Raw genomic sequence first — 13,236 nt, forward strand, 5'->3', positions numbered from 1 at the left:
CTGCTCCAGAAGGTGCTGCTTAAGGCACAAGTCTCTTGGCACCTCTGTACTCTTCTTGCACAATTTACAGATGGAGCATCTTCCTTCATATGCCCCTCCAGCAGGCCCAATAAACACTAAGTGTGTGGTGCGGGGGGAGTCACTATTGAGGACAGCTACCCCACATGATGGATAGTGTTTAAAACCCGGAGAGGACATCCCACCAGGCTAAACTGTACGTAATTACTACCTAACAAAAACCTAAGGATACTACAATAATGAACTATAAACTACAATATAACAAAATCACAAACACAGACAGAAAAAGCATGAGGTCCAGTAGCACACGGAGTGCTCAGACTCAAGGAGCAGGTGTGAAGAAGGAACTGAGGGGGGCTGGGGCAGTGCTGCCCTTAAATACCTGGTGGGAGGGGCTGCTGTACTAGGAGTGCTGCCCCTGCAGCTACTACTAAGCAAAGTTCTCTGACCTTGATGTGCTGGGCACCCCCACAAACCTGTGTATTCTACTCGGGTTTACACTTGAACTGTACTTCTAAGAGGCTTGGGTTATGTAATGCAGAGGTGGTTGGAACTGAATGAAGCAGATCTCTGTCAACCACCTTCTCCAAGTGATTACTGAACACCAGAGGGGCAAGAACGCTTCCATATTTCTTCAGAGAAAACAACTGACCCAGCCAAAAATTGGGAAGACTTTGATCACAGGTGGTTTATGGTAAGATAGTGCTCCAAAAGCTCTGGAGTTGCAAACAAAATAATTAACATGAACAGGTTTAACAAATGTCTGATTTTAATTCACATTTTCAGACCTACCATCAGATTCTAATTGCTACTTTAGAATGTTAGCTCAACACCAGGTAGCTCTCAGCAAAATCCTTCATGCACATATTGACAATGCTTTAAAATACTGAAAGCTTCCCATAGTCCTAAAATCCAGTGATGCAAGGCAGACCTAAAGAAAAACTGTTACCCTGCTGCAAGTATTCATTGTAAAAGAAGTTTGGAGAAGGCTAACTACCTGGACTAAGTCTTTTAGGCACTAGGAAATATCGTACCACAGGAAGAAACAGAATGCATCTACTTAAAAAAAAAAAATTACAGCATAAGAAAAACGTAGAAAAGTTCAGATGAGCCCATTTTAAACACTTTCTGCACTTTTCTCCAGTACCTGTTCATATAATAAATATTCAAAACCAATCTCTACCCTATGTTAAATAAGTTATTTCCCAATAGTTTTGTCAAAGGGTGTCATCTACTGAAGTTCCAAGCGAACCTTTTAAACCAATCAATATTAAGGCTTAAACTGTAAAGAAGCCTACACAATGATCACATGAAGGAACAGGCTTTATTAGTGGAACTTTGTCCTTCACAGAATCCTTTTCTTGTTGGTATGTGAAGCTGCTTTTTGGTTTTCAGCTGGCTGAACCTGGTAAGAAAAGCACTTATTAATACATTTCATAGCACTTTAAACTCACATAGGACTTTCCAAGATCTAGAATAGCCCCCAAATTGACATATCTTATGCTCTAGGACTCTGATCTTGCAAAAGGACCATCTGCAAACATGGCCTATTACTTCTGCATGGAGACCTGCTGAGCGTAATACAATTCCTTGTAGGAATAAGGATCCTTTTGCATGATCAGGTTCTCACCCAGGCAAGGTAGGGACAACAACACAACATCTAGATAAGAAAAGCTTTGAGAAATCATTGGTGAGGGGGCTAATGGAGGAACGATTCATAAAAGATGAGAGTTGTAAAAGGATGGAGGGGAGTTGGTGGCGAAAGTTGGAAATGGTTTACAAGCAGGGGTGTCATTAAAGGGGTGTATGACTAAAAGAGTAGGACAGAGAGGGATGTTAATATGTTATGGTCTCCAGGGTGTGAAGTCTAAATGTGCTTGAGGAAAATCAAATATGAAAGGGTTGGTTTGCAGGGTTTGTTGTAGCCAGGTCAGTCCCAGGATATTAGAGACACCAGGCGGCTGAGGTAATAATTTTTTATTGGACCAACTGCTGTTTGTGAGAGAGACAAGCTCTCAAGCTACACAGAGCTCTACTTCAGCTCTGGAGATGCAAAAGGAGACCGTTTAGAACTCAAACTAATTTAAAAGGTTGCATTAGCAAATGTCTGTTTGCAGAAGCTTTCCCCACTGGGTCCAGATTTTAAAAAACAAAGCCAACTATGAAGACATGTTGAAGGCCGCACAGAATAAGATTTTCTTCATGAGCTTGGGCAGAAGATACGATAGGGCATTGGAAGTGAGGTTACTGGACTGTGGCCTTATGCTGACCGTGAACAACTGGATGAGGTGGGAAAGGATAGGACTACTAAGCTACGAAAGGCATAAGCAAGAAGACAGGGTTGAGCCAGTTATCTGGTAAACACTAATTATAAGTAGGATTGGCAGAATTTGACTGTTTTTTTATTATTTTGACAGATGTTTGATAAATTATTTTAAAGCATTTTTTAAATTTTTAACTTGGGAATTCTTGGGGGGGTTCATCAGTTATTTAATGAAAGTATATATTGAGACTCACAACATTAAAGCTTTATAACTATTAAACATACCATGTCAACATTTACAAGGTAAATATCCTTAAAACAAATGCGAGTAAGTTCTCAAAGCAGCATTTTTCTTACCTTGCCTATCTGTAAATTTAGATTGAAAACTATTTCCATCATCTGTTTGTGTGTGTAAGACAAATTGGCATTTACCGACAAAATCTAATCCTTTCAAGCCTATCATGTGCAATTTAAATTTTAACATTTAAACATTAAATATTAAGGAAAATTTATTAAATGAATGTAACCAACCCCTCATGTTTACACCAGGCCAGTGGGAAATACAAACCAAGCAACTGACAGTAATGCTGCAAAGTATATTACTAACATGGCAATTTATATTAAATGTACTTACAATAGCAGAGTACTACGTACCACAGGGCACTTCATGGAAACAGATTTTACTTACTTCTAGGTTTCCTCTAGCCTTCTTTAAAACATCATGGGTTAAAACCACTGCAAAGAGAGAGTATAGATTAGACACAATACTACTTAGCACTTACACTTCTTTCTTTGCATTTATTAGATGTGCTGTTAAAAAATAGTAAAAACACACACCAAGATCTACAAATTGGGCAAATGACCCACCACCCATCCCATCCACCCTTTTTCCCCTAGCCATTTCAACCTAGTTATCAAAACCTAGGAGAACTGACACCCCTTGATGATATAAATTGTTGTACAAACACTGAGTAAGCTTACAACAACCCTGGGATGTGGGTATAATTTCATGAACAGCTAAGTGACTTGCCCAAGACCAGAGGGGCAGTCAGTGGCAATGCCAGAACTAGAATTCATGATTGCCTATTTCCCAGGCCTGTGCTCAGTCCACCTGACTATTCTGCCTGTCAGATATACAGAACAAAAGGGTGAGAGCTTTTAAAATACTCCTCCCATAACTAGGACTAACCAAGTAATAACATGTATATTGCAACACTGCAAAATAATTTAAGAGAATTATTTTGAGCCATGGATGTGCATAGCCCTCTACAATACTGATCAAATGGATTCCCTGCTCCAAGAAACTTATGTTGTAAGGGCTCAATGCAGCCTCCATGGAAGTCAAAGTCTATGGAAAGGGGAGATGAAGCATGACCCAATTAAAATCAGTTCTCTGAGACTGAGAGGGAAGATATTGGGGGGGCGGGGGAGGAAGGACAGATGGCGAAATATGTACGCCAGCTCCTCCAGCATGAAGGAACTGGCAGTTCAAGGACATGACAGCCTATATACCCCCTGGAGAAATCATGCAAGAGTGACTTGTTCTGAAGGGTTCCAAGTTTTTATCTATTAATCTGGTTGGTTAGCCCCTGAGAGAGAAAAAGACCTAAGAATAGAGTGGGGGTTGTTTATATAAAGAACTGATCTTTGAAATGCCAGGTTAAAAATGTGATTCTCTAAGCTATCGGCTCAACTGCTCAAAAATATTGTTGAAGTAGAAATTTAATATTCCAGTCTTAAAAAACAAACAAACAATTTAGGCATAATAAAGATTTTTCATTACAATAATAAGAACCCACCAACTCCACGGATATAGCTGACGTGAGATAATTATAGCTCTGGCAGATTACAGCAATTTGGCTCTGCATTGTTACATGTTCAGATGAGGTTTATAAGCAGAGTTCTCTCGTCCTAAGAATGTGTAAGAGAGACTCATAGCCATGAGAATGTGCCTATCTGTGCCTCTAAACATATTTAGGAACACTCAAGCTAATAGTGCTAGGGGACTTGAAGGCAGACTGTAGACTTTTAGGGGTGCTACCCAGCTAGCAGGAATTTGGATTGTGGAGAATAAGATGGAAGGGAAGGTCACCCACTTTGATCTTGTGATTTCTTGCTACTTGAAATAGGAACTTTAAGCATGAAGATACAATGTAGCAGCTTCCTCTGATTCACCTAGCTTTCTTTATGCATGGTCAGGAGTTTGTGGAGAGATGCACTTTAGAAACATTTCTGAAATTGCTCTAAAAGGCAACAGTAACCTGACATCCATAATTCCCATAATCAACGAAACTTACAGAAAATTGTATCAAGGTCCCTTTGTGTAACACAGTGCTCTCCGCTCATAAAGAACTGTTAGTAAATTCATTTTACCTGACAAAACTAGATTTTTCCAAATCAAAAATATTAAGTTCCATACATGAACAGAATTTAGAGTATATGAAACGAATAGTAAGCTGCTATTAGCCAGGCAGCATTTTGCATCAGGAGATTTTAGAACATGATGGCTTCATTTTATCAAGATCTAATTCAGAACAGGTTGTGAACTGTTTGGATGTGTTTGGGGGAGGCGGGGGCTGTGTGTGGTTGGGTTAGCCCCAAATCTACACTATTTTACACCCTGTGTAACCGCACTGAACTACCCTAGAGGTCTACACCGGGTGTAAGTCATTAGAAGACAGGGACTGTCATCCCAGATAAGAGAGACTCCATCCCAAGGGTATTTTTTAAACAGACAAAATAATATAACTCTAGAATTCTTTTTGAAATCATAAACTGAGCTATTTAACTTCCAAAAAATTGAACAAAACAGAAATTTGGATTGAATAAAACCAATGTTAATGACATTTGTTACAATGACACTTCTGAAAAGACTGGTCTAAACACAGCCTATAAATACTGAGCTGCAGAAAAAAGATGCAGGTAACTTTTTTTTTTTTTTTTTAAAAACGTTTGCAGTTTTGGAGCAGAACAACACTGAAATGAAATGTGGTTGCCAATGATTTGAGTAACTCATGGCACTGATGTAAGGCCGTTTCAAACACATTTAGCGGATATTAGAGAACATTTTAAATTCTAGATTAATTACTCAAAAGAGCATATATGTCATGCTGGAAGAGACCTTTGAGCCATCGAGGCGATGATGCACCAAAATGTGCCATAATATAGCATGGGGAGAGGGGAGAAGTGGCTCCTTCCAGATCCCTGCTGGTGAACAGATGAGGTCCTGAAGCAGAAGGGTTGTATCCCATTGAATGTTCACCTTGCATTGTGCAGCTAGCAGATGCAATCTGACTGCCAATGAAAGTGTGTCTTGGGACTAGACAGGCTCCTCACCAATCAGCTCATTGGTGGGTAACATCTACATTTCTTTGCTTTAACGTTCACATTTTAAAAAATCCCATAAAACTATTGTAAAGCCATACGTGTGTGCACATGGGACTACAATTTCCTTAAGCCAAAAGTCTCCTTCCCCGCTTCCTTCCCTATTGCCTATTTGCTAATCAATGAGAGTTGTCAAACGAGAATCATTTAGTGGCTTGGAGATAGTGGGGCTTAAAGAATAAGTAGCAGGATGTAGGAGCCCCCCTACTGTCCAAGGGATGAGCAGAGTGGGACTGCCATCTTCTCTTGAAGGCTTGTTACTGCCAATTCACTGAGAGAAGTGGGGAGGGAGCAGGTGGGAAGTGGCAGGCATAAAACAAACAAAACACTGAAGACTGTAAGCCAGTAACCACAGGTCAGAGTTAAGGGTGGTGTAGTAGAGGTTAGTTTGGGTGGTGAATGGCACACATGAGTTAAATAGGGCTGGTTAAAGATTGTGCTTGATATAAATTGTTTAGTTGTTTTGTAGTGCATCTGCCATACCTATACATGTCCTGGTTTTGAATGTTTGAGTTGGCGGCTGTACTTGTGTAATAGTTAAGGTTCCTGAACGTTGTGATTTTGTGTTGGAACTGGACTGTTTGGTGTTTGATACAACTACAGAATATGCAGTTCTGACAAATTTTTGGAAGCTACATTAAAAGCAGGTGATTTAATTCATGTTTCTTATAAGTCTCTGGACATGGCTGTTAAGAACGAAATTTCATGTTACAGCCTGTCCTAGTTTTCCCCATCAGGACTGCCAAGCTTAGTAGTAAGCTCCCCATCCTCATGCTACCGAGTCCTCTTCAATTCTTCTGCAATCCTCTAATACAGTCTAGAGAGTATTCTAGACTCTTCCCAGGATGTTTCACATGGTCAGTTCTGCTGCTATGGCACCTCTCTTTGACTAGCAACTCTATTCCCAGTTACTGTGATAGAGGTGCAACACAGAAACACACCAGAAAACTCTCAATAATTCTAGGTTTACTAGGACTCTGGTATCATCACTATTTTGAGAGGGAAAGGGCCACAAAGATATAATGAACTAGAGAAAACATTGCTTCCCCTTAATAGACAGTCCTTGCAAGATAGGAAATTGGTACATTAAATGAAATAACTCAACAGATCTGTTTTGACAATGAGGATCATACAACAATGGCTTATGGGTGAAATTTCACCCCATTACAACAGGCCTGCACAAGTCCCTACATGACACTTAAGTTAGGGGAGTGACATGGGACATAGAGCTATGTGTCAGCCTGCCTTATGCACTGGGATGAATTTCTTCCTCATGGAACAAAGCCTCAAGCTTTATATAGTATATACTTTAGAGTCCAGGAAGCATTTAACACTGGCTATTAAATATATTCAGGAGCACTTCAACAGAAGTGGTTTTACTAGAAACAGTTTCTTCATTCATTTCATTTCAGTTAGTTAATCATCTACAGAAATAAAATAGAAGAAACTGAGGAACTAATAATAGATCATTCACTAACACTGATCAATGATGACTTTCTCCATGTTTTCCTTCAGCTGGTTTGTAGAGTGCAAGCGTTTGACAGTAATATGTAGCTTCTTCTCCTGCTCAGACAATTTCTTATGGAGTCTAAGTATTTCTGTTTTCATTCCTTCATCCTAAATTGAAAGAAGCAAATAATGACTTCAGAATTCTTATATAAACTACAGCATATAGTTAACTGCTAAACAATTTAGTGAAAGAGCCTTGAAACTTCTTCATAGTATGGACCTCTTAATGGAGTGTCTCATGGCCACCACCCCTCCCAATCTCAACTGTACCATCTGTAACCACAAGACATCCAAGAGGCAACTCCTTACACAGAAAACTAATTTGAGGAAAGTATTTGTGCATTTTTAGTTGTCTTTAATGCAATTAATGTTTTAACCTTTTGGGAAAAGGCTAACACCAATGTCTACTTCTGCTCTTTAATCTTCCATTCCCATCAGTTCTTTTGCTCTCCACTGGAAACTATACAGCAAGCCAGTACCATGTGACCAGCAAGTGCTCAAAAGTCTATAAGTAGTCCGTGGACCACTGTTTGGGAACCTGGTCTACTGTGTATTTCTACTTTCCATATATATATATATATTATAAAATGGCTTTTAATCAGAGGATCTGAATGCATCATAACAGTGACAGGAGCAGTGTGTTTGCAAGATTAGTTTACAATCTGTCCTGTTTATTTAAAGGCTTTATTTCCATCATCTTGGTGTGATTACTATCCTTTGGGACAGGGCTACTAAACGGAACGCCAAGGTCACTTGACAATGTCACTGATCTGGATCCTTGCACAAACTCCAGCTCTAAGTACAAGCTCTCTTGAACTTATGGGGCCAGATTTTGAGCAGGCCTTGATCCTTATCATCATGGTTTGGATGTGCATGCAAATGAAGTTTTTTCTGTATTTGGTGTATTTTGAGAGACAGTGGTGTATGTAGATAGTGTGTGAATGTCTACACATGTGCAGAAATATACATGTATGTTCAGATAAGTATGCGCATGTGTTGCAGTACAGGCTCATACACACACACACACACACACACAACGAACACATTTAAATACACACATACACAGTACTAGCTGAATTACACACCCTTCAAGGCTTTCTGATAGCATCACCAACTACAGGATCACAACTCAAGTGATATACTAGAGAGCACAGGTTACTTTAGTTTATAATTTTTTTAAAGATAGTGCAACATTTTAACAAAAGAATGTTATTAAAATAACCTTTGCCTTCCAACACATTTATTTTTAGTAATGTTCTGTCTCTCTCTCACGCATACACTCACACACAAAACATCTCACGAGAAAAAAAATTAGATTTTACAGCCACAGTTTGATTTTTAGCTTGGAACAGTTCAATGTTGAGTGGTGATATTGTGACACCTATCTATGCATTCCGTTTACGTTAGTTCATTTCCATATTGTAATCCTTTTCAGTTAAAAAGGTTATAAAAGTTGTTTTGGGGTTTTGTTGCACTTTAAAAAAATTTCTGTTTTACAGATCAGATGTGATAGTGATGAAGGTGAAACATAGCATTCTGATTACATCAAAGCCATGAGATAGGGTGCTTATCATTAACTGGAAAGGAGATTCTTACTGTGTTACTGTAATATATAATGACAGGTTTCAGAGTAGCAGCCGTGTTAGTCTGTATCCACAAAAAGAACAGGAGGACTTGTGGCACCTTAGAGACTAACAAATTTATTAGAGCATAAGCTTTTGTGGGCTACAGCCCCTAATAGTCTCTAAGGTGCCACAACTACTCCTGTTCTTTTTGTAACATATAAATCAGACTGAGTATGGGCCGATAATGGGGTGGCCAAATTTTTTCCAGCTGAAAGTCCATTTGCCTAGAACCCAAGGATAACATGTAATTTGCATAAAATAGAGCAGATGATAGCCTCATGATCTGAGCCACCTCTGCTTAGATCAAAATGAAGTATTGCATGCTGTGGACTGTAGTCACCCCAAAGTGGAGATCCATAGTAAAGATGAGAGCTATCACACATTTGGTCTTAAAGTCTTCATAAGCTGCAGCTGCATAGTAAAGGAGAATGTGGCCACAGGCTGCAGGTTGGCCAGACCAGGTTTATAACCTTCAAAAGAACTTCATGATTCATATATGACCGTCTTATGTAACTTTCAGAACAACCTCTGAATGGTTCATTGCTTTTGCCTTTACACTGAAACAACATCGTACCTGACTGCAGTGAGCAGTACTGTGTACAACTTTCATAGGAAGTGAAACTCTCCAGAGAAGTTTTAATAAACGTGCAGCCTCTTCTAAAATCTGCTGTACTGTGTGAATGTTTGCAGAAAAGTTATTCAGTGATTCCTGGTCGGGAACCTGTATAGTAGGATTAGAAACATGATATATTTATCTTTAAAGGATTATGAAAATGTAGGTTTTAATTAAAGGTATAAATCCAGTAGCTATGAATTTCATGTTTAAGATGAGGAACAAAGCTATTGTGTGCCAGGATAAACTAATTTAATAGTTGAGACAGAGAGTGCTGAATTATACATTTTTCAAGAATGGGGAGGGGGGGATTTATCCTAATCAATAATAGTGATTAATAATGGGTTACATTTAGTGTATTTGCTATAATGTGGAAAATACTTGGCATCTCTTTTCCTTCCCTATTTGCATTTCATGGCATGCTATTTGAAAGTCAAATGACTCCAGACATCAATTTAAGCAATAGAGATGTTTCTTCCTTTGCAGACCCTTTAAACTGTTCCATTTAATGCTAAAATAACTAACAGGGCACATTTAAAATGTTTTCCTCTGCTGACAGATGAGAAAACCAAATTGACGAAAACGCATAAACATGAAATAAAGGGAAGAGAGGAGGGAAAGACTGCACGGGGAGCAAATGAATTACCAAAGTGATGGCAATGGGGGGGAAGTGGGAGAAAACCATTTGTTCTGCCTTCCCACATCCAACATGCCATGTGAATGCTTATTTAGCATTGTTATCTAACAACAAGCCTCCTGTCATGTAAAATATCCCATTTGCTAAGTAGTTTGAAACTTCAGAGATGTAAAGCTTGGTGGTAGACTGCAAATTGTGAAACTTATTGCTTTTATCTTTACACCAACAAAACAAGTTACAATCATGCTGGGAGATTACTTCTTCAGTCATTATTAGTATCTTAACTAGGTCATCTGAAAATGTGAGATACTTCAGAGAGTCTTAAGTGTCATGCAGACATGACATCACTATAGTATATAAGCACACATACAATGCCTGAAAAAATGTTCAGAATTGTTATGGGCTCTACATTCAATGTCTTTGCTAATATGAAACTGGTAAAGAGATGCACTGCAATTTAACACGATATAATTATCCCCCCGTTTTTTAAAGACCAGCAGGGATTTTTCAACAACCTTAACATATGTGGTCTATTAACTGAATTTAGTAATGGATGTGCACAGGGTATAAGATTCTACATAGTCAATCAAGCACCCTTTCTTCTTTTGAATAAAAGGGGAAGTGGTGAAAAACTCAATACAACATATTCCTCCTACATCAAACCAAGCATTTTGCTTATTTAAGGAAAAAGCAGAATAGATTATTACATCTAGGAGTATAGCCCGGCCATGATAACTCTATATCAGTATGCTACAACTGGAAGCCTGATGAGTATCCAGTACAGTGTGTCTTGAAAGCTGAAACTTGACCAGTTGGGAAATTCCCAACTTGTTAGACTAGCTGCTGATTTCCCACCTAGACTCAACTGACACAAAAAAAATAAATAAATAAAAGGGGGTGGGGGGGAGACACGGCAATGAAAGATACTGTTTATTCAAAAATCAATTTAACTTAGTATGACAGCCATCATTAATATGTATCAATTATTTTGTGGAGGAGTCATTACAGGGCAGAGTTAAGGCACCCAATCAACTTTAATTTTGCATTTCTGTACTTCGACAAGTTTGGATTTCTTTTAAATTAACCTTAAATCTGAATTACACTCTGTTTCGGAATAGTTACAAAATCCCAATGGGGAACCTAAACTCCCAAGGAGTCATGGTTGGGCCTGGGGCTTGAATTTCCACATTTGCCTTTTTTTTTTTTTTTTTTTAATTTTCAAAACTAAACGCTTCAGTTATTTCAAAACAAAACGTTCAGATTTTCCTCTCCCCAGGGATTTTGAAAATTCTACTTTTTGTTCTGAAATTTCCTGCGGAATGGAAAGTCTGACTTTCAACCAGTTCTACTTTCCACCTTAACTCCATTTTAACATAGTTTGTCTTCATGTTTTCATTATCTGATTTCTGATTATATTTCCAATGTAATAAATCCTAACTTCTATTTTGAAGTAGTAGTTTCACCTGTGAGACACACAGGTTAAAACACATTTAAAGCCACAGATAAAAATGAGATTGTTCACTCAGGCCTAGGAGGAGGTCACTTGTCCACATCATCGTGCAGCTGATGATCTGTGTTCAAAAGGGACCTAGAAGTAGAAGAGCCGGAGTAGGACATGTCAAGGCTGAGGTGCTTTGGTGGAGTTGTTCAGGGAAGCTCATTTATCTGATCTACATGTTTTACACTAGGCAAATTCATTTCCCCCTGGTCATTCTCAATGTGTACCTTTACGCCAGGTTCCAGGTGTTTCATCCCAGTGCTCTCTCTAAGAGGAGCCTCCATTTCAGAAACCAGCTTTTGCCCTTCTGAGATCTGCTTCCGTAGAGCATTATAATCCTCAATCAAGCCAAGGATATGGCGTCCATTTTTGTCTGCCCACATCCGATGACCGGGAACAAGACGAGGGGTGCATGATGTGCCAGTGGATGAGCTGCTACTGCACCGCGAAGAGCTGTCTAAATCTTCTTTAGATGCTAGTTGCATCTCTAAAGTGGGGAGAGGGGAGGGAATAAGTTTAACTTAATTTTTAAAGCCTGATCCTTTCAAAATGTGAAAGTAATTTATACCGTACTAAATCTCAAAAGGCAAACCTGGGATACAGAACATTTGCTTATTTATGATGTTCTTGTCCTTGGGTGTACCTGCTTTTGCTGGTGATGTGCCATGTCCACAATTTTGTAATTCACATACATTACTGCCTGGAGCAGAGAATTTGTGACCAACATCTATACATCCAGAACAGAAAGAGAGTGCATCAGTAAGCAGGTAACCTATTTTCAGTAGAAAGTTCTCATTGGTCCTACTCCCTAAATCTGAGTATTTCAGCAGCAGGAGTCCCCGTAAAGCGAAGCTCTCCAATACTCAGGGCATGCGTATATTTATTTCTCTAGCACATAATCTCTGGGTACCTCTCAAAATCTAATCACTGGAAATGCATCAGTAAAATATTCTCATCCAATCAACAATTACAAACCTCTCACTGACACTCCACAAAAAGTAAAGCACCCTGCCCAGTCATCATAAGATCTTATTGACATCATCCCCCGCAAACACCTATGAGAAAAGACAGCCACTGGAGCATGGCCAGAAGGCTAAGAAATCCAGGCCTTGTCACAGAGCCTTCAAAGCCTGCCCTGTCTGCACTCAAATAACCCACACCTGGATCCTTCCCTCCCAACCCTCCAGTCTCAGCTGCAGCAGTATGGCAGAAAGTAATGGTGTCTCAGATAAGCAGGTCTCTAATCATTCAAGCTGATGTGGGGAGGGATAGCTCAGCAGCTTGAGCATTGCCCTGCTAAACCCAGGGTTGTGAGCTCAATCCTTGAGGGGGCCATTTAGGGATCTGGGGCAAAAACTGGGGACTGGCCCTGCTTTGAGCAGGGGGTTGGACTAGATGACTTCCTGATATTCTATGATAAGACCAGCATCTAGGACCAGTACACTTATCGGTGTTATGGGCTCCCTGCACGACCTACAGTATTGCTCAGCAAGCGAGCAGCAACATTTTGCACCACTTAAGCTTCTGAGTGGCCCCAAGTGGGCAGGCCCATGTAGAAAATGTTACAGTAATCTAGGTGCTGATGGCACGGAAAACCCTGCACAGAATTAACATACTGGTTCTTCTGCATTCAGGGTCTTCCTCACCTGGCGGGGAATAAAACCTGCCATTGTCTTTTCTCACAGGTGG

General features: G+C 39.5%; 1 protein-coding gene across 7 annotated transcripts in view; it reads right to left on the minus strand.

The window, feature by feature from the left end:
• Window positions 1-769: 769 nt before the first annotated feature.
• Window positions 770-13,236, minus strand: part of CDK5RAP2 (CDK5 regulatory subunit associated protein 2) — a 106,385-nt gene continuing 93,918 nt past the window's right edge. For 5 of the 7 annotated variants that reach the window (XM_077836195.1, XM_077836194.1, XM_077836192.1 and 2 more), the window contains 6 exons: window positions 12,140-12,274; window positions 11,775-12,034; window positions 9,374-9,520; window positions 7,144-7,282; window positions 2,970-3,016; window positions 770-1,423 (listed from right to left, as the gene is read on the minus strand). In XM_077836195.1, coding sequence (XP_077692321.1) covers window positions 1,364-1,423; window positions 2,970-3,016; window positions 7,144-7,282; window positions 9,374-9,520; window positions 11,775-12,034; window positions 12,140-12,274 — 788 coding nt within the window. In that variant the 3' untranslated portion in view covers window positions 770-1,363. The remainder of the gene's footprint in view (window positions 1,424-2,969; window positions 3,017-7,143; window positions 7,283-9,373; window positions 9,521-11,774; window positions 12,035-12,139; window positions 12,275-13,236) is intronic. The other 2 variants (XM_077836193.1, XM_077836196.1) reach the window with 2 other exon arrangements.

This window comes from Eretmochelys imbricata, chromosome 16 (genome assembly GCF_965152235.1).
Source record: "Eretmochelys imbricata isolate rEreImb1 chromosome 16, rEreImb1.hap1, whole genome shotgun sequence".
Lineage (NCBI taxonomy): Eukaryota > Metazoa > Chordata > Testudines > Cheloniidae > Eretmochelys > Eretmochelys imbricata.